A 26382-nucleotide genomic window follows, 5' to 3' on the forward strand; every position below is an offset into this window, starting at 1 on the left:
CACCTAGTTGGATACTTCAAAATGGTGAAAGTCCTCAATGGCGCTGCCCATGCTAAAACAAGTTTTTGGGCAGTAGAGTATCTCTATGGCTGAGTCGAATCACCCAAGAGGCTACCATCTAAGATTCACATCAAAGTTTATTGTCGTGTACACAGATTTGCAGATGTTATCGCAGGTGCAGCGAAATGCTTGTGTTTCTAGCACCAGCAGTGCAGTAATACCTAGCAAAAATTAAAATAAATACACACATAATAGAGAAAAATAAAGAAATTAAGTAATATCAAAATGAGCAATGTCAGAGACCAGAATATAAATATATATACATATCATGGTGTGTAAAGACAGTAAGGCCAGTATATGAATAGAAAAGGTGTGTATAGCTGTAGTTATATAAGACGAGTCATGACTAGAATACAGTAAATACATATAAAGTGGGTAAAACAGAATGTAAACATTATTAAAGTGACCAGTGTTCAATGACTGTGTGACCCAAACTGGTGTCAGAATCCGAGACATTCCATTCAGTATGTTATGTTAAGTTTCGTATGCTATGTATTCATTTGTGGATATCCATCAACCATTTTGTATGATATGTTCCAAATTATAATTTGTATTAAACAGTATGTTACAAATTTGCTAAAACTTACAATATGAATTTGCTAAATGTATGATATATTACGAATTCTAGCTAGGTGGCTAACCTTAGGTAGCTGGCTAACGTTAGCTAGGCTAGGGGTTGGGGTTAAGGTTAGGGTTAAGTTTCTTTTTTCAGCCTCCTGAAGTTGAAGAGGCGCTGTTGCACCTTCTTTATATCACGCTGTCTGTGTGAAGGAACCATTTTAGGTTGTCAGTGAAGTGCACACCAAGGAACTTTAAGCTTTTGAGCCTCTCAACTGCAGCCCCATCAATGAGGATGGGTGTGTGCTCTCTCTGCTGTCTCCTGTTGTCCACGATCAACTCCTTCATTTTCCACTCCAGCCATTACCACGAGCCCGTCCTCCCCAATTAAGGTGCCACCAACCTCCTGTGCAGAGCATGCGCCCCAGTGGGGCCCCCGTGTTGATCAGCGTGGTGGTGTTGTTGTTGCCTACCACCTTCACCTACCCATCAAAGCACTTCATGATGACAGAAGTGGGTGCTACAGGTGATAATCATTTCATTTAGTTACCTTTGCTTTCTTGGGTAAAGGAACAATGGTGGCCATCTTGAAGGAAGTGGGGATAACAGAGTGGGATATGGAGAGATTTAATATGTCCGTAAACACTCCAGCCAGCTGGTCTGCACATGCACTGAGGACGCGGCTTGGGATGCCGTTTGGGCCGGCAGCATTGCGAGGGTTAATATGCTTAAATGACTTACTCATGTCAGCCACAGAGAACGATAGCACACAGTCCTCATAAGCGTCGGCACTCTGTGACAGAAAGTGTCACCTTCTATGAAATACCCAACCAGTTGGCGGTGAAACCCTGAAGTAAATTACCAATGTGTGCGGTTAATGTTTCGGCTCATTCTGAATGCCAGGATGATTGAAAGTCCAAAGTTGGCCAAGGTGCACTCTGGGATGATCGATGTCAGCGGTAGTAGCACAGGGCACTGCTCACTCAGGCATCCATTTTGTGTCAACAGGAGATTGAGCTGTATTCTGGACATGCTCTAGATTACTCAAACATCCACCAACATGGATATTGTTTATGTCATAGGAATTGATCAAGTTAACCACCCATGCAAGATGCGGCAGTTCATTTTAGCACATATTTTCATCCATCTAAATGTCCGTTTCTGTAAAGGCTTTATCCAGAAATATTACTTAATTGGCACCACTTCTTTCAATTTGGTAATATAATACTGTTATATAGGCATATCAACTTGTGAAACCCTGTAATCTCTTCTGGCTTGATGAAATTCAGGACCCTTGTAATTTAATTTATGTAAATTACACATTGGCTAAAATGCCCATTTAACCCTCTCAATCTGTACATTGACATGGGGGTGGTGTGCAGTGCAACCAAAGTGCAAGTGTAAAATCAGATGATCTTGATTCAAAAGGTTGAGTTTAAAATCTATTATGGTGACAAGCTCCTTTGGTGAAACATCCTCGATCTTCTACACCGATCTCGACAAACCATTTCTGTATGGACCTTGCTTTGTGCACGAAGGCATTGTCATGTTGAAACAGGAAAGGGCCTTCCCCAAACTGTTGCCACAAAGTTGGAAGCACAGAATCATCTAGAATTTCATTGTATGCTGTGTAGCATTAAGATTTCCCTTCACTGGAACTAAGGGGCCCCCCCGAACCATGTAAAACAGCCCCATACCATTATTAATCCTCCAACAAACTTTACAGTTGGCACTATGCATCGGGGCATCCGCCAAACCCCGAGTTGTCCGTCGGTCTGCCAGAATATGAAGCGTGATTCATCACTCCAGAGAATGGTTTTCCACTTTTCCAGAGTCCAATGGCAGCGACCTTCACACCATCCACTTCGCAGCTGAGCTATTGTTGCTCCTAGATGTTTCCACTTCACAATAACACTTACAGTTGACCGGGGCAGCTCTAGCAGGGCAGAAATCTGACGTACTGACTTGTTGGAAAGGTGGCATCACATGACAGTGCCACATTGAAAGTCCCTGAGCTCTTCAGTAAGGCCATTCTACTGCCAATGTTTTTCTTTGGAGATTGCTACATTTTATACACCTGTCAGCAACAGGTGTTCTGAAAAAGCCAAATCCACTAATTTGTAGGGGTGTCGACACATATATATATATATATATATACACATACATACATATAAATAAATAAAACACAAAAGTATGTTGAATCTGCCAACTACGATCTGAAATGAGTTAATATTGCGCTTACAGTAGTAGGGACAGATGGCTGAGGTTTGTGCTTGCAGTGCAGAACAACTGATACGGGTTGGATTTACTGTCATTTGGCAGCTAAGAAACCAATTTACAGTCTATGAGCCACATGAGTTTACACAGCATTCATGATGCACCTTCTCCTGGCCAATAGCTGTTACTTTACTTTGATACAAGAGATCAACTACATAGAAAATGAAGATGCACGACAAGAGTTAAAAAAAGTGGTTTCTTTATTTGTAAATTAAAAATCACAAAAATATTAGCTACCAACAATTTAAAAAAAAAATTAACAATTGGTTGATTGTACAGTCCAGATGATTATTTCCTTATAGTTAATTAACAATTACTACTCATTAATGTCCAATATTAACCATTCATTTATTAACTACTCATTAAATGTCATACAGAATCTTTGAAAGTACAACACTAGGACTTTTGCTGGGGTGGGGTAAAGAAGGAACAGCCCAGACATGAGATGTGCTGGGCTCATCTCCTGACTGTAATGTATAGGCTGGAACAACAACACCCTCCCTGATACTCGGAACCAGAACACTTCTACCACATATTGCATTGAAAAATAGGCTCAAGTCACAGGAAGTTGTAAAACGGCTCAAGACAAAAAAGGAAACGTGAATATATTACAGCTCCTCGAGCAAATTGAAATGAGAGCAGCATTTGTGCATCCGTGTATCACCACACAAGGTGCATGATTCAGTACCTTACATACAATTAATCTAGAATGGACTCGTAAGTCCACACTTCCTTACAAGAGTCCAAGTAATACAAAATAGAAAAATGGAGCCCTGCAAAATTCCTACCACAAACAAGGACTGTTCTCCTTAACAGGAAAGTTGTAGCAGTACCTTCTTCTAACACCTAGTGCTGAGAAATAAATATTGTGCTTCTAGGAGAGAATGGATTCAGAGTAGATCATGTGTCTGTACATACTGGAACTGTAATACAACAAATAAATGTCATTAAGCCCCAATATATGTTTAGATGCTTTGTATCTGTATAGCAACTAACAGATGAAACGATGCGAGTTCACATTCCTCTAACCTCGACTAATAACTGGAGAAAAGAAAGCCCTGTGTGTCCTGTACAGAAAACACCAGCTCCTCAGAATGTTTGATTTTGCAGCTTCAAAATCCAATTCCACCTCCTTTCATTTTCACCCAAGTCTTTGCAGAACACTAAAACTCTCCTGATTGAAATGAGCTAGGACCACAAGCTGTGGTGATAAATAAACCATGAGGATGACAGGTCAGAGAGTGAACCTCTTAGAGCCATCATACAGGGACAGATAAGAACAACTTCTTACAGGCGTCCATTTACACTATCAACTGACCCAGTGGGCTTCAGTTCAAAGGGCATACTAAATACTAAATCAACTTCACTGCAGCTAAATGCTGCCGAGCTAGAGACATGTTGCTGTGACTGACGATCCTCAACATCCTGTGTTGGATTAAGCATGTGGCCAAGTCATTCTACTGTAGGTGAAAGGGGAGACTGTGATGTTGTCTAACTGTAAACTAGGACATTATGGCTAAGGGAACCAGTAGACTTCCTTAGTGGAGTAAATCAACATATAACCTTCCATTCTACTCTCCCACATAGCCCAATTTTACAGGAACAGTAGGAGGAACAAATCAAGTGCCCGAATGCATAGGGAGGGGATTTAGCTTGAGTTGAGAAAGACCAGAAGTCCTTACCTCATTAATAACGTATAGATGTACAGGCTACCTGACTCAGGCTCAGGGATGGAGAACTCTGGCGATCCCTTCCATCTCCACTGAGTTGGGGAGACCTGCTTTTAGTTTTGTTGTACACGTGGAATGATCTACAATACACTTTAAAATGGGAGGAATTGGTGCCTCTAGGGCAGGCCTGGGCAATTCCAGTCCTCGGAGGCCTGATGTGTCACACTTTTTCCCCAGCCAACACACCCGACTCCAATAATAAAGATCTTCAGTTTAGAATGCAATTAGTTTAAATCAGCTGTGTTTGCTAGGGATGGGGGAAAAGTGTGACACCAAATCAGGCCCCCGAGGACTGGAATTGCCCAGGCCTGCTCTAGGGCCTTTCAGACAGTTGTTAGGGGACCTTTTTACAGAAAAATGTGTCAGTTTACTTAACGTGTATTGTTGTGTATAATAACGTCTATTTTAATGTGTATATGAATGTGTCGTTTAATGTGTGTATTGTATTTTGATGTGTATGGTTGTGCTAAACAGGGCTCATCTGTTAAATAGACCTTTGTCTCAGCATCGACTCCCTGTCAAAATGAAGGCTGAGTAAAAATGTAGTGCTTAATGTTTTTAATCAATAATTCAAAACTTAATTTAGTCTTAAATTGGTAAGGCATTTGATAAGAATGAGAAGTGCAAATATAAGAGGCGCATTACTGCAAATTTACAAATGTAGGATCTTAATTTGAGCCAGAAAATAATCCGGCAGCAATAGGAAATGTGAATTATAACATTAACCTGCTGTCAAAATAAATGTAAAAAGAAAAAAAAAAGTCAACATCATGCTCCACTTGCTCTACCATCACTAGTGGAAACAAAGATATGCTCGGTACAGTAACACATCGGATGGCGATGATGATGCTCGTCTCCTCAGTGATAAATTGCAATGTCTACCTTAAGGCCTTTTAACTTGCAGCTACATTTCTCATGTCACATTTATGTTCAGTTTGCAGTGTACTCTACAGACATGGTAGAATCAGCTGTATTTAGGAATGGGTTTCAATATTTAATTATTAAAGGAAGTTACAACCAAGGACAAGCGGGAACATTCCACTGACCAAGGCAAGGCCAGCTTGTCTTGTTCGGAAATATCATTATGGATTTAACTTTTTTAATCCACTGTGAATTCATTCAATTGAAGGTCTCAGACAACCAAATGTAGTTGGACAAGATAAAGGTCAAGGGTCAGTGTGGTCTGTGGTAGCAATACATGGGCTCCAGTTAGGTTTTCAGATGAACACAGATTAAAAACAAGAACAGTTAAAAAGAACATACAAGGCTCGACAGATGCGTTGTGCAACCATAACACCTCGGAAACAAATACAGACATCCAGCAGTATATGAGTGTTAATTATGAAAATATAAATTCAGAAATACTTTCAAATGAACATTCCACTCTGGCACTTGAATATCCATTATTGGCTAATGTATTGTTCATGACAGGCACAGAGAAATGACGTTGTCTTGTCTGTGTGTGTCTGTGTGTGTGTGAGAGAGTGCACACTTCAGTGATGGAACAAGAACATCAGTCCCCGTTGAGGGATCGCTCCCTCTTCTCTCTTTGCCCCAGTGTCATTCTCTCTGAGAAGGTAGTAGAACAATCCTAAACTCAGTTCATGTCTCTCCTTCACCTCTGCCTCTTCTCCCTCCTGAGGGCCCACACCCCATGCTAGGGTCCCTGGGGGCCACTGGGAGCAGCTGGGCTGACTTGGCATGGGGGGGGGCCTGTCTCTCCTGTCTTCCTCAGCTCCTGGTCAGCCCGCATGGCGGTGAATAGCTGGAGCCGAGGGGCGAGCACGTGCATCCCCCTCTCTGTGGGGGACAGGAGGGTCAGGTTGGGGTGGTGTCTCTGTCCTCGTGTCCACGGCCGTGCTGAGGCTACCTGGTGTGGAGCAGCTCCTCCCTGAGCCAGCTGGGCAGAGGCTGGCCCATCTTATAGAGCAGCTTGGACAGCTCTATGTTGTTGTCCCTGTAGTGCTCCCTAAGGAAGGAGCGAGACTGCCACAGGACAAGAGAGAAAGAGTGTGTCAAATATAGAGCACAGTTACAAGAAAATGTTTAATAAAAATACATTGTTTGTAGCTCCCACCCTAGATACAGCAGTTGCCCATTTAGTTAGGGGCTCATCAGTGAAGCTGGGTCAAACCCTACGGTATTTGTAGCCATTGGTTATTTTCTTCTGACGATTTGGTTAAATAAAATTCTAATTCCCGTGAGATGGTCGGGCCTTGGAGGTTGCAACCTTGCATCATGGCAAAGGGCCAACTGGCCACATGGTGGCGCTATAACAAGTGACTGAAAATGCTAACTTTGAAAGCTCACACCCCTCACCCAGTTTGAGCTAGTCCTGAAATTCAGTGCATAGGTCTCTGTCCTCACAAGGAACACATTTGCCATGTATCTGCACGAAACTTGATACACGGCATATACGGACCAAGGTCTCACAACGCATGTTTTTCCAGACTAGCATCATAAACAACATGGCCACTACTGACTAATAAACATTAAAGTGGGCGTGACCTGGCACATAAATGCATATCAAATCAGACACAGTTATTCGTAATGAATAAATCAGATTCACCACATGGTGGAGCTATAACAGGCACATATTCATATCTCTTGATCGGTTTGAATCAGTCTTGGAATTTGACATGCTCAGGGCCGTGACTCTTGCTAACCTGCAGAATATGGCCAGTTTGGCCTCATGGGGGTGCTATTGGACAGGAAAAAACATTAATGCAAGCTCATTGGCTTATGTTGTTTGAATTAAGAGTGTTGGAAAATATTTAAAGACGTGGGTTTATAGATGCTTACATACCAAATATGGTGCCAATCGGTTAAGCGGTTCCGGAATATAATACTTTTATAGTAGTCAACATAAAAACGGTACATAATCCATTAAAAGCATACTGCGTGATCCGTTTGATTTTGAGTTCTGATATTAGGCAAACGTGATAAGTACAGAAGTGGCTTGTCCAATTTCTCCTTAAAGTGGCGCTGGGCGGCCAAAGCTTGAACCCCTAGATATGGGGCGGCAGGTAGCCTAGTTGTTAAGAGTGTTGGGCCAGTAACAAAGTTTGCTGGTTCAAATCCCCAAGCCGACTAGGTGAAAAATCTGTCGATGTGCACTTGAGGAAGACACTTAACCCTAATTGCTCCTGTAAGTCACTCTGGATGAGTGTCTGCTAAATGACTCAAAGGTACATGTATATGGCTGCTTGCAGCTAGTTTTGGTATTGAAATTATATGACAATCTTCAATGTTATGATGAGTATTTAACTCTTATACCCAGGGAACAACATCACATTTAATGTTACATTACCTTTAGTTAACTTAGTGTGCAGAGAGAGCTTTAGTCCAGACTACTGAGTAACTCAGGCAGAGGGCACTGCAGCTCTGCTCTGTGTGTCTCATGAGCCCTGTCATCCCAGCTAATTACCCCTGAGGTGTCTGTGCCAACACAGGCAAGGTAACTTCAAGGACCTGAGCTCAGTGCCCACCCTGCCCTCCTCAACACCCCTCTCCTCTCTATGGCTGCTCCTTAGACACTACCAGATCCGGTAGATTTCCATGCCCATCCTGAAAAGAGCTGAGCGGAGGCTGTCACAGACAGACAGGCAATGAGACCATAAAGCACCACTGACTAGAGTAGGAAATACTTCTATAACATCTATTCTAGGAGAGACAATTCAACTATATAAAAAAATACATGCTTATCAAGGTAACAACATTTTTACGTCTAATAATGTTTTTAAGTTGAGGGAAAGACAGACATTTTTGAGGTTTGTGTACATGGTTCATAGTAACTTACATCTGTGTCCATGTCGGGGTATCTTCGTCCTTTACTCTTGCCCAGACATTTGGTCTTCCCTCCGTCTAACAACTGGCACCAGAACCCTTTTTTGGGATCAAACCTGGAAGAGGAATATAGAACCACACAATGGAGGTAGGCAAGTCAAAATGTTTAAATTAATTCTCATCAACCTAATTAAAAGGGAACATCCTGAACAGATGGTTTGCGGCTCTTCGTGTTTAAAGAGTCACGGCGACAAACCATATCCATTGTCCACAGGGGGATGTGGCTGACAGATGTTGCTGTTTACTGCAGTCTGGCTGGGTGATTATGTGGTCAAGCATCAGAGGCAGAAACAGATATGGGGGGGGCTTGTGAACAGGGGGAAGCAGAAGAAAGGGAAAAGGTTGGCATGGTGATGTCAAAGCGATGGTAATCCCTCCAAAAGAGAGCATTCTGAAAATCACATCAAAGCTGTTCAAACCAAGCACCTCCGCTCCGACTGAAAAGATAGGTTCCTTCACAAATCACAGCGGTGTTGAACAGCTCAATGCTTTAACTTGTTATGGATAGGGGGCAGTATTTTCACGGCCGGATAAAAAACCCGATTTAATCTGATTATTACTCCTGCCCAGAAACTAGAATATGCATATAATTATTAGCTTTGGATAGAAAACACTCCAAAGTTTCTAAAACTGTTTGAATGGTGTCTGTGTATAACAGAACTTATTTGACAGGCCAAAACCTGAGAAGATTCCAAACAGGAAGAGCCCTCTCTGACTATTTCTTGGCCTTCTTGATCATCTCTATCCAAAACAGGGGATCTCTGCTGTAACGTGACATTTTCTAACGCTCCCATAGGCTCTCAGAAGGCGCCAGAACGTTGAATGATGACTTTGCAGGCCATGGCTGAAAAACAGTAGCGCATTTGGTAAGTGGTCGATCTGAGAACAATGAGACTGGTGCGCGCGTGCACGAGACGACTCCATGTTTTTATTTTAAGTCTTTGAACGAAAACAGGGTTTCCCGGTTGGAATATTAACGCTTTTTTTACGAGAAAAATCGCATAAAAATTGATTTTAAACAGCGTTTGACATGCTTCGAAGTACGGTAATGGAATATTTTGAAATTATTTGTCACGAAACGCGCTGGGCGCGTCACCCTTCTTTACCCTTCAGATAGTGTCTTGAACGCACAACAAAACGCCGCTATTTGGATATAACTATGGATTATTTGGAACCAAACCAACATTTGTTATTGAAGTAGAAGTCCTGGGAGTGCATTCTGACAAAGAACAGCAAAGGTAATCCAATTCTTCTTATAGTAAATCTGAGTTTGGTGAGTACCAAACTTGGTGGGTGTCAAAATAGCTAGCCATGATGGCCGGGCTATCTACTCAGAATATTGCAAAATGTGCTTTCACCGAAAAGCTATTTTAAAATCGGACACCGCGATTGCATAAAGGAGTTCTGTATCTATAATTCTTAAAATAATTGTTATGTTTTTTTGTGAACGTTTATCGTGAGTAATTTAGTAAATTCACCAGAAGTGTTCGGTGGGAATGCTAGTTCTGAACGTCACATGCTAATGTAAAAAGCTGGTTTTTGATATAAATATGAACTTGATTGAACAAAACATGCATGTATTGTATAACATAATGTCCTAGGAGTGTCATCTGATGAAGATCATCAAAGGTTAGTGCTGCATTTAGCTGTGGTTTTGTTTTTTGTGACATTATATGCTAGCTTGAAAAATGGGTGTCTGATTATTTCTGGCTGGGTACTCTGCTGACATAATCTAATGTTTTGCTTTCGCTGTAAAGCCTTTTTGAAAATCGGACAGTGTGGTTAGATTAACGAGAGTCTTGTCTTTAAAATGGTGTAAAAGAGTCATATGTTTGAAAAATTTACGTTTTCAGATTTTCGAGGAATTTGTATTTCGCGCCACGCCCATCATTGGATATTGGAGCAGGTGTTCCGCTAGCGGAACGTCTAGATGTAAGAGGTTAAAGCAGGGATGGGCAACTGGAGGCCTGCACCCTTTTGAAGGCCCTCAGATGAATTTCCAACAATTTAAATGTTTTATTTAAAATGTTTTAGCAACTCAGTCGGAGTTTCAACTTCATGTTGAGAGTTAGAATAGTAGAATACACAAGGTGCAATTTAGAAATTTGGTTGTGCATCAGCAGTTTTTCTCTTATGTCATTCACAGATAGCAATTCATTTTTTTTCTGCTGATAGGGGCTAATTGACTAAGTTAGTTTAGTGGCCAGCTGTCTAAACTAAAACGCTAGAATTATAGGCTGGGGGGCCAAAGTTGATTTCGTTAGTCAATCTCACTTAGACATATTAAAAACTGTTAACATTTCTCTCCACCCTATGTCAAAATGTTTAGAATTACATCCTGGGGGCAGCCCGTCAAGAAGTCCAGGACCCAGTTGCACAGGGCGGGGTTGAGACCCAGGGTCTCGAGCTTAATGACGAGTTTGGAGGGTACTATGGCGTTAAATGCTGAGCTGTAATCGATGAACAGCATTCTTACATAGGTATTCCTCTTGTCCAGATGGGTTAGGGTAGTGTGCAGTGTGATGGCGATTGCGTCGTCTGTGGACTTATTGGGTCGGTAAGCAAATTGGAGTGGGTCTAGGGTGTCAGGTAGAGTGGAGGTGATTTGGTCCTTGACTAGTCTCTCAAAGCACTTCATGATGACGGAAGTGAGTGCTACAGGGCGGTAGTCATTTAGCTCAGTTACCTTAGCTTTCTTGGGAACAGGAACAATGGTGGCCCTCTTGAAGCATGTGGGGACAGCAGACTGGGATAAGGATTGATTGAATATGTCAGTAAACACACCAGCCAGCTGGTCTGCGCATGCTCTGAGGACGCGGCCGGGGATGCCGTCTGGGCCTGCAGCCTTGCGAGGGTTAACACGTTTAACCTCTCTAGGGTATGTGGGACGAAATCGTCCCACCTAGTCAACAGCCAGTGGAATCGAGTGCCGCGATATTCAAATACCTTAGAAATGCTATTACTTCAATTTCTCAAACATATGACTATTTTACACCATTTTAAAGACAAGACTCTCGTTAATCTAACCACATTGTCCGATTTCAAAAAGGCTTTACAACGAAAGCAAAACATTAGATTATGTCAGGAGAGTACCCAGCCAGAAATAATCACACACCCATTTTTCAAGCTAGCATATAATGTCACAAAAACCAAAACCACAGCTAAATGCAGCACTAACCTTTGATGATCTTCATCAGATGACACTCCTAGGACATTATGTTATACAATACATGCATGTTTTGTTCAATCAAGTTCATATTTATATCAAAAAACAGCTTTTTACATTAGCATGTGACGTTCAGAACTAGCAAACATACCGAAAACTTCCGGTGAATTTACTAAATTACTCACGATAAATGTTCACAAAAAACATAACAATTATTTTAAGAATTATAGATACAGAACTCCTTTATGCAAACGCCGGTGTCAGATTTTAAAATAGCTTTTCGGCAAAAGCACATTTTGCAATATTCTGAGTAGATAGCTCGCCATCACGGGCTAGCTAATTTGACACCCACCAAGATTGGCACTCACCAAACTCAGATTTACTATAAGAAAAATTGGATTACCTTTGCTGTTCTTTGTCAGAATGCACTCCCAGGACTTCTACTTCAGCCACAAATGTTGTTTTGGTTCAAAATAATCCATAGTTATGTTCAAATATCCTCTGTTTTGTTCTTGCGTTCAAGACACTATCCGAACGGTGACGCGCGGATGCGTATCGTGACAAAAAAATTCAAAATATTCCATTACCGTACTGCGAGGCATGTCAAACGCTGTTTAAAATCAATTTTTATGCAATTTTTCTCGTAAAATAGCGATAATATTCCGACCGGGAGACGTCTTTTTCGTTCAAAGACTGAAAATGTAAAATGGCCTCTTCACGTGCACGCGCGCCCCCGTCTCATTGTTCTCAGATCGACCACTATCCAAATGCGCTACTGTTTTTCAGGCAGGGGCTGCAAAGTCATAATTCAACGTTCTGGCGCCTTCTGAGAGCCTATGGGAGCCTTAGAAAGTGTCACGTTACAGCAGAGATCCTCTGTTTTCAATAAAGAGAGTATAGAAGGCCAAGAAATGGTCAGAGAGGGCACTTCCTGTACAGAATCTTCTCAGGTTTTGGCCTGCCATATGAGTTCTGTTATTCTCACAGACACCATTCAAACAGTTTTAGAAACTTTAGGGTGTTTTCTATCCAAATCAAACAATTATATGCATATTCTAGTTTCTGGGCAGTAGTAATAACCAGATTAAATCGGGTACGTTTTTTTATCCGGATGTGAAAATACTGCCCCCTACCCTAGAGAGGTTAAATGTTTTACTGACGTTGGCTGCAGTGAAGGAGAGCCCGCAGGTTTTGGTAGCGGGCCGTGTTAGTGGCACTGTATTGTCCTCAAAGCGAGCTAAAAACTTGTTTAGCCTGTCCGGGCGCAAGGCATCGTGATCTGCGACGGGGCTGATTTTTCTTTTGTAGTCCGTGATTGACTGTAGACCCTGCCACTTACCTCTCGTGTCTGAGCCGTTGAATTGCGACTCCACTTTGTCGCTGTACTGACACTTAGCTTGTTTGATTGCCTTGTGGAGGGAATAGCTACACTGTTTATTTCGGTCATGTTTCCGGTCACTTTGCCATGATTAAAAGCACTGGTTCGCGCTTTCAGTTTTGCGCGAATGCTGCCATCAATCCATGGTTTCTGGTTGGCAAATGTTTTAATAGACGCTGTTGGTACGACATCACCGATGCACTTATTAATGAACTTGCACACCGAGTCAGCATATTCGTCAATGTTGTTGTTCGCAGCAATGCGGAACATATCCCAGTCCACGTGATCGAAGCAATCTTGAAGCGTGGAATCCGATTGGTCGGACCAGCGTTGAACAGACCTGAGGGCGGGAGCTTCCTGTTTTAGTTTCTGTCTATAGGCTGGGAGCAACAAAATGGAGTCGTGGTCAGCTTTTCCAAAGGGAGGGCGGGGGAGGGCCTTATATGCGTCGCGGAAGTTAGAATAACAATGATCCAGGGTTTTACCTGCCCTGGTAGCACAACCGATATGCTGATAGAATTTGGGGAGCCTTGTTTTCAGATTAGCCTTGTTAAAATTCCCGGCTACAATAAATGCAGCCTCAGGATATGTGGTTTCCAGTTTACAGAGAGTCCAATGAAGTTCTTTCAGGGCCGTCGATGTGTCTGCTTGGGGGGGATATACACGGCTGTGATTATAATTGAAGAGAATTCTCTTGGTAGATAACGTGGTCGGCATTTGATAGTGAGGAATTCTAAGTCAGGTGAACAAAATGACTTGAGTTCCTGTATGTTGTTATGATCACACCACGTCTCGTTAATCATAAGGCATACACCCCCACCCTTCTTCTTACCAGAGAGATGCTTGTTTCTGTCGGCGCGATGTGTGAAGAAACCAGGTGGCTGTACCGACTCAGATAGCGTGTCTTGAGTGAGCCATGTTTCCGTGAAACAAAGAATGTTACAGTCTCGGATGTCTCTCTGGAATGCTACCCTTGCTCGGATTTCATCTACCTTGTTGTCAAGAGACTGGACATTGGCGAGTAGTATGCTCGGGAGCGGTGCGCGATGTGCCCGGCTACGGAGCCTTACCAGAAGACCGCTCCGTCTGCCCCTTCTGCGGCGCCGTTGTTTTGGCTCGCCGGCTGGGATCCGATTCTTTGTCCTGGGTGATTCTTTGTCCTGGGTGGTAGGCCAAAAAGAGGATCCGCTTCAGGAAAGTCGTATTCCTGGTCGTAATGTTGGTGAGTTGACGTTGCTCTTATATCCAATAGTTCCTCCCAACTGGTCTGGTGAGCATGCAGGCCATGGATGAACTGGGACATTTTCAAATAAGCTTTTTGTGCATATGGAACATTTATGGGATCTTTTATTTCAGCTCATGAAACATGGGACCAACACATTACATTTTTGTTCAGTATAGTATAAGTCATTATCAATAAAATGTCACAATAAGGTGCAGTGTGTTTGATTTGCCTGTTGGTGGGCAAGGAGACGCCCAGCTCCACTAAAACCATGAATAACTGTGCCGGGATAGTTAAATAAATATTAACTGTTTGGTTGTAATATCATCACCTCTTGAAGAGCATAGTCAGCGATACAAATGTCAGATTATTCAATGCCAAACAATTGCTCACATTTAGATCTATCAGAGTTATAGAGCAAGTAAATCCATGCTTTTCATGATCATGAACATAAATTTAACATGTCATTTCAGATACGTGATGGTCAAGATGAAGGAAAAAGGAAACCGCACACTGCTCTTGATAGTATCACTGATCTTTAATAAGCTTTACGTATCGGACTCGGCCTTCGTCAGAGCTTTTGATTATATATATTTTTTTTTATTAGCACCCCTATGTAGACCTAGCCCCACCCACATCCGTTCCACGCATGGAAAGGGGTTGGAGGCGAAGGAAAAACAAATAAGTGCTACCAAATATAACAATACGCATTTCATAAATATTCGAATAAAGTGTGTAAATAAGACGTATTAAACACATCTGTAAAGCCACAATGAGGACATAAACCTACCGAGCAAGTTTTCATTAATCATTGGGTACATCTTACGATGATAGGGGCATAATTCATGTTCAAATTCACAACATAACATACATAGGCATTTCATCATTAAGTCCTTTAGGAAATAATGTCTGGAGGGTTGTATCTCTTATTGCGGGACTCTGAAACTGTGAATTGAGCCACATTTATTGTCAACCTATGTATATTGAACACTATTTAAGAGGAAAAACAATACTGCGTGGATGTTTTGTAGTCTGATAACTCTGAGGATCACTTTCAAGGAGGTATTTTTATTTTGAAGGCAAACTGCAAATTCCACTATTGTGACTAATCCTTACTGTGGCTAGCTTCACAACACATAACCCGGTCCGTTTGAGCTTCACTAGCCAGATGAAGCTAGCTGGCTGCTTATGTTAGCTTTGGGCAACAGGGTTAAGTAGCTGGCGAGATATTTATTTTCAAGAACTCAAGTTCAATTTCAATATGCGAACAAACAAGTGGCTACCTAGCCAATACTCACAAGGATTCCTAAATCATTGCTAAGAATAATGAAAATGACTGCAGTTTCTACCGGTCATTGTTTTCAGGCTGCTAAAGCTAAAGCTAAAGCTAGCTACCCCAGAAGTTACGGTCGAACAAATAATGCTTTATTACCAACACGGTATTGTAAACACATTGTTTGTGGCCGGTGTTTGCAGACTTTTTTGTACAGCTTTGACAGTGCTACTGATAGTAGTGGTGGCGCTTGGCTTGCACGTGCAAATTCAATATCAACCGTTCACCCACGACAGAGAACGGTTGATTGTCAAGGGCAATTAATTCCACTATCTCGGCGTTAATGGATTTCAATTTTGAGCTGTCTCGCTGAGTTGTTACTCTTTTAAATGACTGCTCGACTTGTTGACTGCACCATCCACACAGCAGACATTGTGGCCTAGGTTAGCAATGCCGTGTTGCACGTGTAGCACAACATTTTACATGGCGTCATGTACCTACGTTATATAAGTATGCACGTCAGCTTTGATATCGGTTTTGCTCATCGGCATTAAACTAGACATTGGGCCAATACCGATGTTGGCATTTTTAGCTAATATCGGCCGATTCCGATATGTTCACCGATATATCGTGCATCCCTACTGATGACAGAGCTAAATGTGGAATAATCAGAAATGTGTAGTTCTGACAATGCTCTTCAAGAGGTGATGATATTAAAACAAAACAGCTATAAAATGTATTTAACAATTCCTTTAAAACGGCACGTAGTTCAAATCAAATTTTATTTTTCACATGCACAAAAGTTGTCAATGGTTTTAGCGGAGCTGGGGGTCTCCTTGTTCCCCAGCAGCCAAATCAAATCCTCTGCACCGTATTGTGACATTTTATTGATAATGACCTATAAGAAAGAGTTCCAAACCTCTCTGCCAATAAAAACACACTTTTTGTTTTCCCCTCCCCATTCAGACCACTCCCAGACAGACCTAGAAAAATTACTGCTTGAGAAATTATCCTTTGCTAAGAAGCCATTTCTTTTTGACCATTTTAATTGTAAGGAACTTAATTGTTACACCGAAATAATTTGATAGAGAAAAATGGCTGATAACGCTTTAACCTGTCTGGGCTAGGGGGCAGTATTTTCACGGCCGGATGAAAAACGTACCCAATTTAAACAGGTTACTACTCTGGCCCAGAAACTAGAATATGCATATTATTAGTAGATTTGGATAGAAAACACCCTAAAGTTTCTAAAACTGTTTGAATGGTGTCTGAGTATAACAGAACTCATATGGCAGGCAAAAACCTGAGAAAAATCCAAGCAGGAAGTGAAAAGTCTGAGAATTGTAGTTCTTTTGATTCTCTATCAAAGCTACAGTGTCTCTGGGGTGACGTTGCACTTCCTAAGGCTTCCATTGGCTGTCTAAAGCCTTCAGAAAGTGGTTTGAGCATTTTCCTGTCACTGGGCAGATAATAGGAGCTCAGTTACTGAGTGGTCTGCCTGGCAACAAAGGGATTGGATATGCGCAGTCACACGAGCACGCCGTTCCTTCTTTTTCTTCTTGAATGAATATGCTATTGTCCGGTTGGAATATTATCGCAATTTTACGTTAAAAATACCATAAAGACTGATTTTAAACAGTGTTTGACATGCTTCTAAGTACGGTAATGGAACATTTTGACTTTTCGTCTATTGTTTTGCGCTCGCGCGTTATGCCTTTGGATAAGTGATCTGTACGCACGAACAAAACGGAGGTATTTGGACATAAATATGGATTATTTCAAACAAAAACAAAATTTATTGTGGAAGTAGCAGTCCTTTGAGTGCATTCTGACGAAGATCAGCAAAGGTAAGAGAATATTTCTAATACGAATTCTGAGTTTAGGTTGCCCCGAACTTGGCGGGTGTCTGAATAGCTCACCGTGATAGCTGAGCTATGTACTCAGAATATTGAAAAATGTGCTTTCTCCGCAAAGCTATTTTAAAATCTGACACAGCGGTTGCATCCAGGGGTAGTCTATCTATAATTCTTAAAATAATTGTTATATATTTTGTCAACGTTTATGATGAGTATTTTTGTAAATTGATGTGCACATTCACCGGACGTTTTGGTGGGAATTTTCTGAACACCACGTGCCAATGTAAGATGCTGTTTTTGGATATAAATATGAACTTTATCGAACAAAACATACATGTATTGTGTAACAATGTCCTAGGAGTGTCATCTGATGAAGATCGTCAAAGGTTAGTGCTTCATTTAGCTGTGTTTTGGGTTTTATTGACACATGTCCTTGCTTGGAAAATGGCTGTGTGATTATTTTTGTCTATGTACTCTCCTAACATAATCTAATGTTTTGCTTTTGCTGTAAAGCCTTTTTGAAATCAGACAATGTGGTTAGATTAACGAGAAGTTTATCTTTAAAATGGTGAAAAATAGTTGTATTTTGAGAATGTTGAATTATGACATTGTTGTTTTTGTATTTGCCGCCCTGATATTTCACTGGCTGTGTCCCGCAGGTGGGACGCTAGCCCATAGAAGTTAATGTTACATGCCAAACAGTTATGGAAACAAAAGCCTTCATTTGCCATGTGTTTTCTACAAAAGTGATGTTGGCTCTAGTCTATAGTGTTTAGCAGGCCTAATAAGACACTCACGCTAGAATCTTGTGGTAGTTCAGTGTGTTTGTCAGCTCAAGGAACTTCTGGATCTTGTCCATCACTGCAGCAGGCTCCGTCCTCAGCACTTGACCATCCAGAACCAGGATCTGAGGAACCACAGTTACAATACCACAGTAGGTCAGATAGACTAGCTGAGCAGTCTCAAATTCAAATACCAGCAACAACCTATACACACACCCACTGTACTAACCATGTACATTATAGACAGACTGAATACATCAATGTTTGTTTACATTTAAACCATATGCTTATGAACAAATCTGCAAACACACAAGCATGAACATGCACACGTGGGACCCAGATGACCAAACATACCTGGCTGATGTGGTAGTGGCTAAGCCAGCGGTCCAGGTGGGTGGCGTACAAGCCCGGCACCAGACAGCGGTTCTGGAGCACCCGCAGCTTGATGGGGGCATCGTGGCCAGCAGTGATGACATCATGGAAAGTATACTTCAGGGCGACTGAGTCGTCATGGGCACGTTGGTGCTAAGGGCAGAGCAGACAGGTATGACAGTCAGGCCACCTTGCTAGTTTAATCCAGTGCCCTTGCAGAGGGCATTCTAACTCACTCCTACAAACCGGTACATCACCTATTTCTCCACCAGGATATTAGCTCCTTTATTTCCAAGTTCAAGTGAAATCAGCAGTACAGCTGACCTGGAAAAGGAGTGATGCTACCCTCAAGACACCCATAGCATTTTACCCAATTGCTATCCCTATAATATAGTCTGGTGTTGGAAATGGAACAGTGGGAAGAGGTGCAACTCGGAGGGAGGGAGGCTCACCTGGTACCATGAGTAGGCCCTGTCTGCAGGGTTGATGAGGATGGTGATTATTTTGGCCTTGGGCAGGAGGGCAGCTGCCCGCCGTGCAGCCACCTCCGAGTCAAAGTAGTTGGCGCTCTTCTCATAGTAAAAGTCTGAGCTGGTGTTGGAGGGTAGGGGAAAGTACTCCATGTACCTGTCAATCATAAAACACAGACAGACAGGGGTTTAAACAAGGCCACTGGACTCGATACATACACTGAGTGGACAAAACATTAGGAACACCTGCAATTTCCAAAATACAGACTGACCAGGTGAATGCTACGATCCCTTATTGATATCACTTGTAAAATCCACTTCAAATCAGTGTCGATGAAGGGGAGGAGACAGGTTAAAGAAGGATTTTTAGGGGTCTCCTGAGCGGTGCATCGCAGTGCTAGAGCCTTCGCTACAGATCCAGGTTTGATCCTGGGCTGTGTCGCGGCCGGCTATGACAGGGAGACCCAAGAAACGGTGCACAATTGGCCCAGCGTCGGCCGGGTTAGGGGAGGGTTTGGCAGGTATGGTAGTAGGGGCCAAGCGCATCTACTACGTCTATGAAAGGGTACATTTACTGCCATCTGGAGTGTGTTGTCTGAACAGGTATAAAGCCAAGGTTGGTGATTTACTGCCACCTGGAGTGTGTTGTCTGAACAGGTATAAAGCCAAGGTTGGTGATTTACTGCCACCTGGAGTGTGTTGTCTGAACAGGTATAAAGCCAAGGTTGGTGATTTTACTGCCACCTGCAGTTATGGAATGTTTGCTCAGGAGTATAATTCATCGGCTGATCTCTTCTGATGACTTGGGCTGAATTATGTTATTCTTCCATAACTCCTAGGAAGTCCAACACGTTGACTACTTAAAAATGGTGAAAGTGCCCAATGGCGCTGTCCATGATAAAAAAGGCTTTGGGCATTAGAGCTGTCTATCTAAGTCTATGAAAACACCACAAATACCAATGTCCTACCTAGGGCTGTGGCGGTCATGACATTTTGTCAGCAGGTGATTGTCAAACAAATAACTGCCAGTCTCACAGTAATTTACCGTTAATTAACAAACATTTAGCATCTCCTTGATCCACGCATAGCCTACAAGCCACTGATGCAGACTTTTGGAACATTTACATTTTATAAAGTCGAATAAATCCATGTAATATAGCCTACACCATCACATTAAATATATTTATTTTACATAGGTCTAAAGAAACATGATATGAAGAAAATGTAGTCTATTTCAGAAGAACATATTTGCTTAGAATTCTGTGGCATTTCATAGTATGAAGAATACAATTGAACATAGCCTTTTTATTTTATTGTGCTATTTTCTTCAAATTATTTGAGGGAGTGCGCACATGCGGCTATTCTGTGGTGAGCGGTTATCAAAGAAACAGGTACTCCTATGTGTTTAATTTAGAGTTATGTAACTATAGTTGTGAAATAAATGTTAGAATGTATTAAAAATCAACATATAGCCTAAGGCTGCATGATACAACTAATAATGATTTGAAAAAAGTTGTATGAAAGGCATGAGCTTTGCTTTGTTAATTTTTGCGCAGGCTGTACACACTTAATCAGCCTCTCGGTTACAATTTGAAAAGCACTAAATGCCTTGAATTTCCCGGCTGCATCCCCTTCTGTGGCCGTAATGCCCCTGAAAAGAATCCATGCCTGTTGCAGCCAGTGGCCGTTGTGCCCTTGGGCTGAATATAATAATTATTATTGCCTTCTCCCAGCTGTGTGTCGAAGCACCTCTCACTCACATGGCACTCCGTCACGTGATCGGGTCTTTCTCACAGGCTACAAGTGAAGACCAAAACATCGGGGATGCAACTGCACGGGTCCTTATCCAATTCCGAGGCGAATATTGAAGATATTGGAAGAACTGTCCACATTTACTTTCGTCAGCCAATAACATAAGTAGACCTAACAAACAGCAAAAGCACTAGCCAATGTCAATCTACTATCCCTCATAGTAGAAAAAAGTTTACCTATTCTTTTCGACAAATAAATATTCCAAACAGTCGCGGGATGCGTTAGATCCCAAAAACACAACCACTAGCAAAAAAACAACCTATTTTAAGCAATGATCCTGATGCAACAGATGAGAACACTTAGCCTAATAGTTGATCAACATTTTAAGCTATTTCTTCACATTATAAACCCAGCAATGCGCACACAGCAGTAGGCTATAAGCACAAATGTTCCATTGGAAGGAAAACATTCTCAAAAGTGACCACAAATGTGATTATGCATGTAATGCTTGGATTACAAAAGATGGCTCTAAACCCATTGTAAAGCAGATGAATGTGCTTAATTTTAAGAAGTAATTTGGCCACTTTAGTTGTGATACAAACCTTATCAAAACATATAGGCCTATGGACTAGGCTACATGAGGTGTGCGACTATAATTCGAAAACATTTGGGGGGGGGGGGGGGAGCATGTGCTGTTTCTTGCCTTAAGCTTGGCATCATTCACAAGTTATAATATTTAATTCACAAGCGATAGGATAATAGTCACCCATCACATTATTCTTGATAGAATATTGTCTTTAAATATACAGTACCGCTCAAAAGTTCGGACAAGCCTACTCATTCAAGGGTTTTTCTTTATTTTACTATTTTCTACATTGCATAATAATAGTGAAGACATCAAAACTATGAAATAACATATGGAATCATGTAGTAACCAAAAAATGTAATGTATTTTAGATTCTTCAAAGTAGCCACCCTTTGCCTTGATGATAGCTTTGCATACTCTTGGCATTCTCTCAACCAGCTTCATGAGGTAGTCACCTGGAATGCATTTCAATTAACCTCCCTGGGCAAGGTGGGACGCTAGTCAACAGCCAGTGGAATTGCGTGGCATGAAATACAAATACCTCATAAATGCTATAACTTCAATTTCTCAAACATATGACTACTTTACACCATTTTAAAGACAAGACTCTCGTTAATCTAACCACACTGTCCGATTTCAAAAAGGCTTTACAGCGAAAGCAAAACATTAGATTATGTCAGGAGAGTACCCTGCCAAAAATAATCACACAGCCATTTTCAAAGCAAGCATATATGTCACAAAAACCAAAACCACAGCTAAATGCAACACTAACCTTCATCAGATGACACTCCTAGGACATTATGTTATGCAATACATGCATGTTTTGTTCAATCAAGTTCATATTTATATCAAAAACCAGCTTTTTACATTAGCATGTGATGTTCAGAACTAGCATACCCACCGCAAACCTCCGGTAAATGTACTTAATTACTCACAATTAACGTTCACAAAATACATAAATTATTTTAAGAATTATAGATACAGAACTCCTTTATGCAATCGCGGTGTCAGATTTTAAAATAGCTTTTCGGCGAAAGCACATTTTGCAATATTCTGAGTACATAGCCCGGCCATCACGGCTAGCTAATTTGACACCCACCAAGTTTGGCCCTCACCAAACTCAGATTTACTATAAGAAAAATTGGATTACCTTTGCTGTTCTTCGTCAGAATGCACTCCCAGGACTTCTACTTCAACAACAAATGTTGTTTTGGTTCGAAATGATCCATAGTTATATCCAAATACCTCCGTTTTGTTCGTGCGTTCAGGTCAGTATCCAAAGGGTGACGCGCGAGCGCATATCGTGACAAAAAAAATTCTAAATATTCCATTACCGTACTTCGAAGCATGTCAAACGCTGTTTAAAATCAATTTGTATGCGATTTTTCCCGTAAAATAGCGATAATATTCCAACCGGGCGACGTTGTATTCATTCAAAGAGCGAAAGAAAAACATGGAGAATTCACATGAACGCGCATCTCCAGTGTCACTGTTCTCAGCCTAACCACTCACAAAATCTCCTGCTGTTTTTCGCCCAGAGACTGGAGAGACGTCATTCCGCCTTCTGAGAGGCAAATGGAAGCCTTAGAAAATGTCACGTTACCGCAGAGATGCTGTATTTTCGATAGAGATGACGCAGAAGGAGAACAAAATTGTCAGACAGGGCACTTCTGTATGGAATCTTCTCAGGTTTTGGCCTGCCATATGAGTTCTGTTATACTCACAGACACCATTCAAACAGTTTTAGAAACTTTAGGGTGTTTTCTATCCAAATCTACTAATTATATGCATATTCTAGTTTCTGGGCAAGAGTAGTAACCAGTTTAAATCGGGTACGTTTTTTATCCGGCCGTGCAAATACTGCCCCCTAGCCCCAACAGGTTTTAACAGGTGTGCCTTTTTAAAAGTACATTTTATGGTATTTCTTTCCTTCTTAATGCGTTGGAGCCAATCAGTTGTGTTGTGACAAGGTAGAAGAAATCCCTATTTGGTAAAATACCAAGTCCATATTATGGCAAGAACAGCTCAAATAAGCAAAGAAAAATGACAGTACTTTAAGATGTGAAGGTCAGTTGATAGTTTTTGCGAATGCATTTGAAGAAACTGGCAACTATCAAGCACAATGATGAAACTTACTCTCACGAGGACCACCATAGGTAAGAAAGACGCAGAGTTACATCTGCCGCAGAGGATGCATTCATTAGAGTTATCAGTCTCAGAAATTGGAGCCAAAATAAATGCTTCAGAGTTCAAGTAACAGACATCTCAACATCAACTGTTCAGAGACCTCGTGTGAATCAGGCCTTCATGGTCGAATTGCTGTTAAGAAACCACTACTTAAGGACACCAATAAGAAGAAACTTGCTTGGGCCAAGAAACACAAGCAATGGACTTTGACCGGTGGAAATATGTTCTTCGGTCTGATGAGTCAAAATATTAGATTTTTGGTTCTAACCGCCTTGTCTTCGTGAAACGCAGAGTAGGTGAACGGATGATCTCCACATGTGTGGTTCCCACCGTGAAGCATGGAGGAGGTGTGATTGTGTGGGGGTGCTTTGCTGGTGACACTGTCAGTGATTTATTTAGAATTCAAGAAACACTTACCCAGCATGGCTACCACAGTATTCTGCAACGAAACGCCATCCGAACGGGTTTGAGCTTAGTGGGACTATAATTTGTTTTTCAACAGGACAATGACCCAACACACATCCAGGCTGTGTAAGGGCTGTTTGACCAAGAAGGAGAGTGATGGAGTGCTGCATCAGATGACCTGGCCTCCACAATCACCCAACCTCAACACAATTGAGGTGGTTTGGAATGAGTTGGACCGCCGAGAAGGAAAAGCAGCCAACAAGTGCTCAGCATTTGTGGGAACTCCAAGACTGTCGTAAAAGCATTCCATGTGAAGCTGGTTGAGAGAATGCCCAGACTAAAGCCGTCATCAAGGCAAAGGGTGGCTACTTTGAAGAAATACTACATGATTCCGATTGTCTTCACTATTATTCTACAATGTAAAAAATAGTAAATATAAATAAAAACCCTTGAATTAATAGGTGTGTCCAAACTTTTGACTGGTACTGGTATGTGTGAAATTTGTTTCGATTTAGAATGGACTATTATCATGCTCTCGAAACAGGGACAGCGGACAAAATACATGGCATCTATCCACTTTTATAGCGCATGGAGGATGCTTTTCCCATGGTTCATTTTCATGCCAGCCAGGTAGGCTATACTGCAGCTGTAAATATAGGAAAGTTGAGAAATAAATAGTACATTCAGAAAATATTCAGACCCCTTTAATTTTTCAAAATGTTGTTACGTTGCAGCCTTATTCTATAATTGATAGAATTGTATCAACACACAATACCCCATAATGACAAAACAAGTTATAGATTTTTTGAAATTTTATTTTAAAAAAGAAAATAATTAAATACCACATTTACATAAGTATTCAGTCCCTTCACTCAGTACTTTGTTGAAGCACCTTTGACAGCAATTACAGCCTCAAGTCTTCTTGGGTATGACGCTACAAGCTTGGCACAACTGTATTTGGGGAGTTTCTCCCATTCTTCTCTGCAGATCCCCTCAAGCTCTGTCAGGTTGGATGGGGAGCGTCGCTGCACAGCTATTTCCAGTTCTCTCCAGATGTTGAAATCGGTTTCAAGTCTGGGCCTGGCCACTTAAGGACATTGAGACTTGTCCCAAAGCCACTCCTGTGTTGTCTTGGCTGTGTGCTTTGGGTCGTTGTCCTGTTGGAAGGTGAACCTTCTCCCCAGTCTGAGGTACTGAGTGCTCTGGAGCAGGTTTTCATCAAGGATCTCTGTACTTTGCGCAGTTCAGCGTTCCCTCGATCCTAACTAGTCTCCCAGTCCCTGAAGCTGAAAAACATCCCCACAGCATGTCAGAGTGGCCATCGGGTTCTTGGTAACCTCCCTGACCAAGGCCCTTCTCCCCGGATTTCTCAGTGTGGCCGGGCGGCCAGCTCTAGGAAGAGTCTTGGTGTTTCCAAACTGCTTCCATTTCTTAAATATATTTTTTTCTCCACAATTTTGTGATATCCAATTGGTAATTACAGTCTTGTCCCATTGCTGCAGGTCGAGAGCCACAGGTCCTCTGAAACACGACCCTGCCAAGCCGCAATGCTTCTTGACACTGCTCGCTTAACCCGGAAGCCAGCCGCACCAATGTGTCGGAGGAAACACTGTCCAGCTGGCGACTGAAGTCAGGTTACAGGCGCCCGGGCCAGCCACAATGAGTCGCTACAGCGCGATGGAAAAAGGAAATCCCTTTTTGAGTGCCGCCTCATGGGTCCCCCGGTCACGGTCGGCTGTGATACAGCCTGGGATCGAACCCGGGGCTTTAGTGACCCCTGAAGCTCTGCGATGCAGTGCCTTAGACTGCTGCGCCACTCCAGAGGCAACAAACTTCTTCCATTTAAAAATGACAGAGGCCACGGTGTTCTTGGGGACATCAAATGATTAAGAAATGTTTTAGTAACCTTCCCCAGATCTGCGCCTCAACACAATCCTATCTCGGAGTTCTACGGACAATTCCTTCAACCTGTCAACCAGGTGGGTACCTTTCAAAATCATGTCCAATCAATTGAATTTACCGCAGGTGGACTCCAATCAAGTTGTAGAAACAGCTCAAGGATGATCAATGGAAACAGGATGCACCTTAGCTCAATTTCGAGTCTCATAGCAAAGCGTTTGAATACTTATGTAAATAAGGTATCTGTTTTTTATTTCTAATAAATTTGCTAAAATGTCTAAAAACCTGTTATCGCTTTGTCATTATGGGGTATTGTGTATAGATTGATGAGGTAATAAAAAAAAAAAATCAATTTTAGAATAAGCCTGTAACGTAACAAAAATGTGGAAAAAGTCAAGGGGGTCTGAATACTTTGCAAATGCACTGTATAGTAGGCCAGAAAGCTGATGGGATCCTCCTATTTTTAAGAGAGGCAATCATTCTGTTTTCACACAAATCCACAGCCTATAGAAATGTTGCACAACATGAGATCATGGGCTCTCACGAAGTGTTTGAAAATCTAA

The 26382-nt window shown here is 41.8% G+C and overlaps 1 protein-coding gene across 6 annotated transcripts in view; it reads right to left on the reverse strand.

Moving 5' to 3' along the window:
• Positions 1 to 5168: 5168 nt before the first annotated feature.
• The window catches only part of LOC106563726 (bifunctional heparan sulfate N-deacetylase/N-sulfotransferase 1), a 136407-nt gene continuing 115193 nt past the window's right edge, over positions 5169 to 26382 (reverse strand). For all 6 annotated transcript variants that reach the window (XM_045690149.1, XM_014129547.2, XM_014129548.2 and 3 more), the window contains 5 exons: positions 18973 to 19147; positions 18503 to 18673; positions 18164 to 18273; positions 8425 to 8527; positions 5169 to 6611 (listed from right to left, as the gene is read on the reverse strand). In XM_045690149.1, the coding sequence (XP_045546105.1) occupies positions 6492 to 6611; positions 8425 to 8527; positions 18164 to 18273; positions 18503 to 18673; positions 18973 to 19147 (679 nt within the window). In that variant the 3' untranslated portion in view covers positions 5169 to 6491. The remainder of the gene's footprint in view (positions 6612 to 8424; positions 8528 to 18163; positions 18274 to 18502; positions 18674 to 18972; positions 19148 to 26382) is intronic.

This window comes from Salmo salar, chromosome ssa11 (genome assembly GCF_905237065.1).
Source record: "Salmo salar chromosome ssa11, Ssal_v3.1, whole genome shotgun sequence".
NCBI classification, from domain to species: Eukaryota; Metazoa; Chordata; class Actinopteri; order Salmoniformes; family Salmonidae; genus Salmo; species Salmo salar.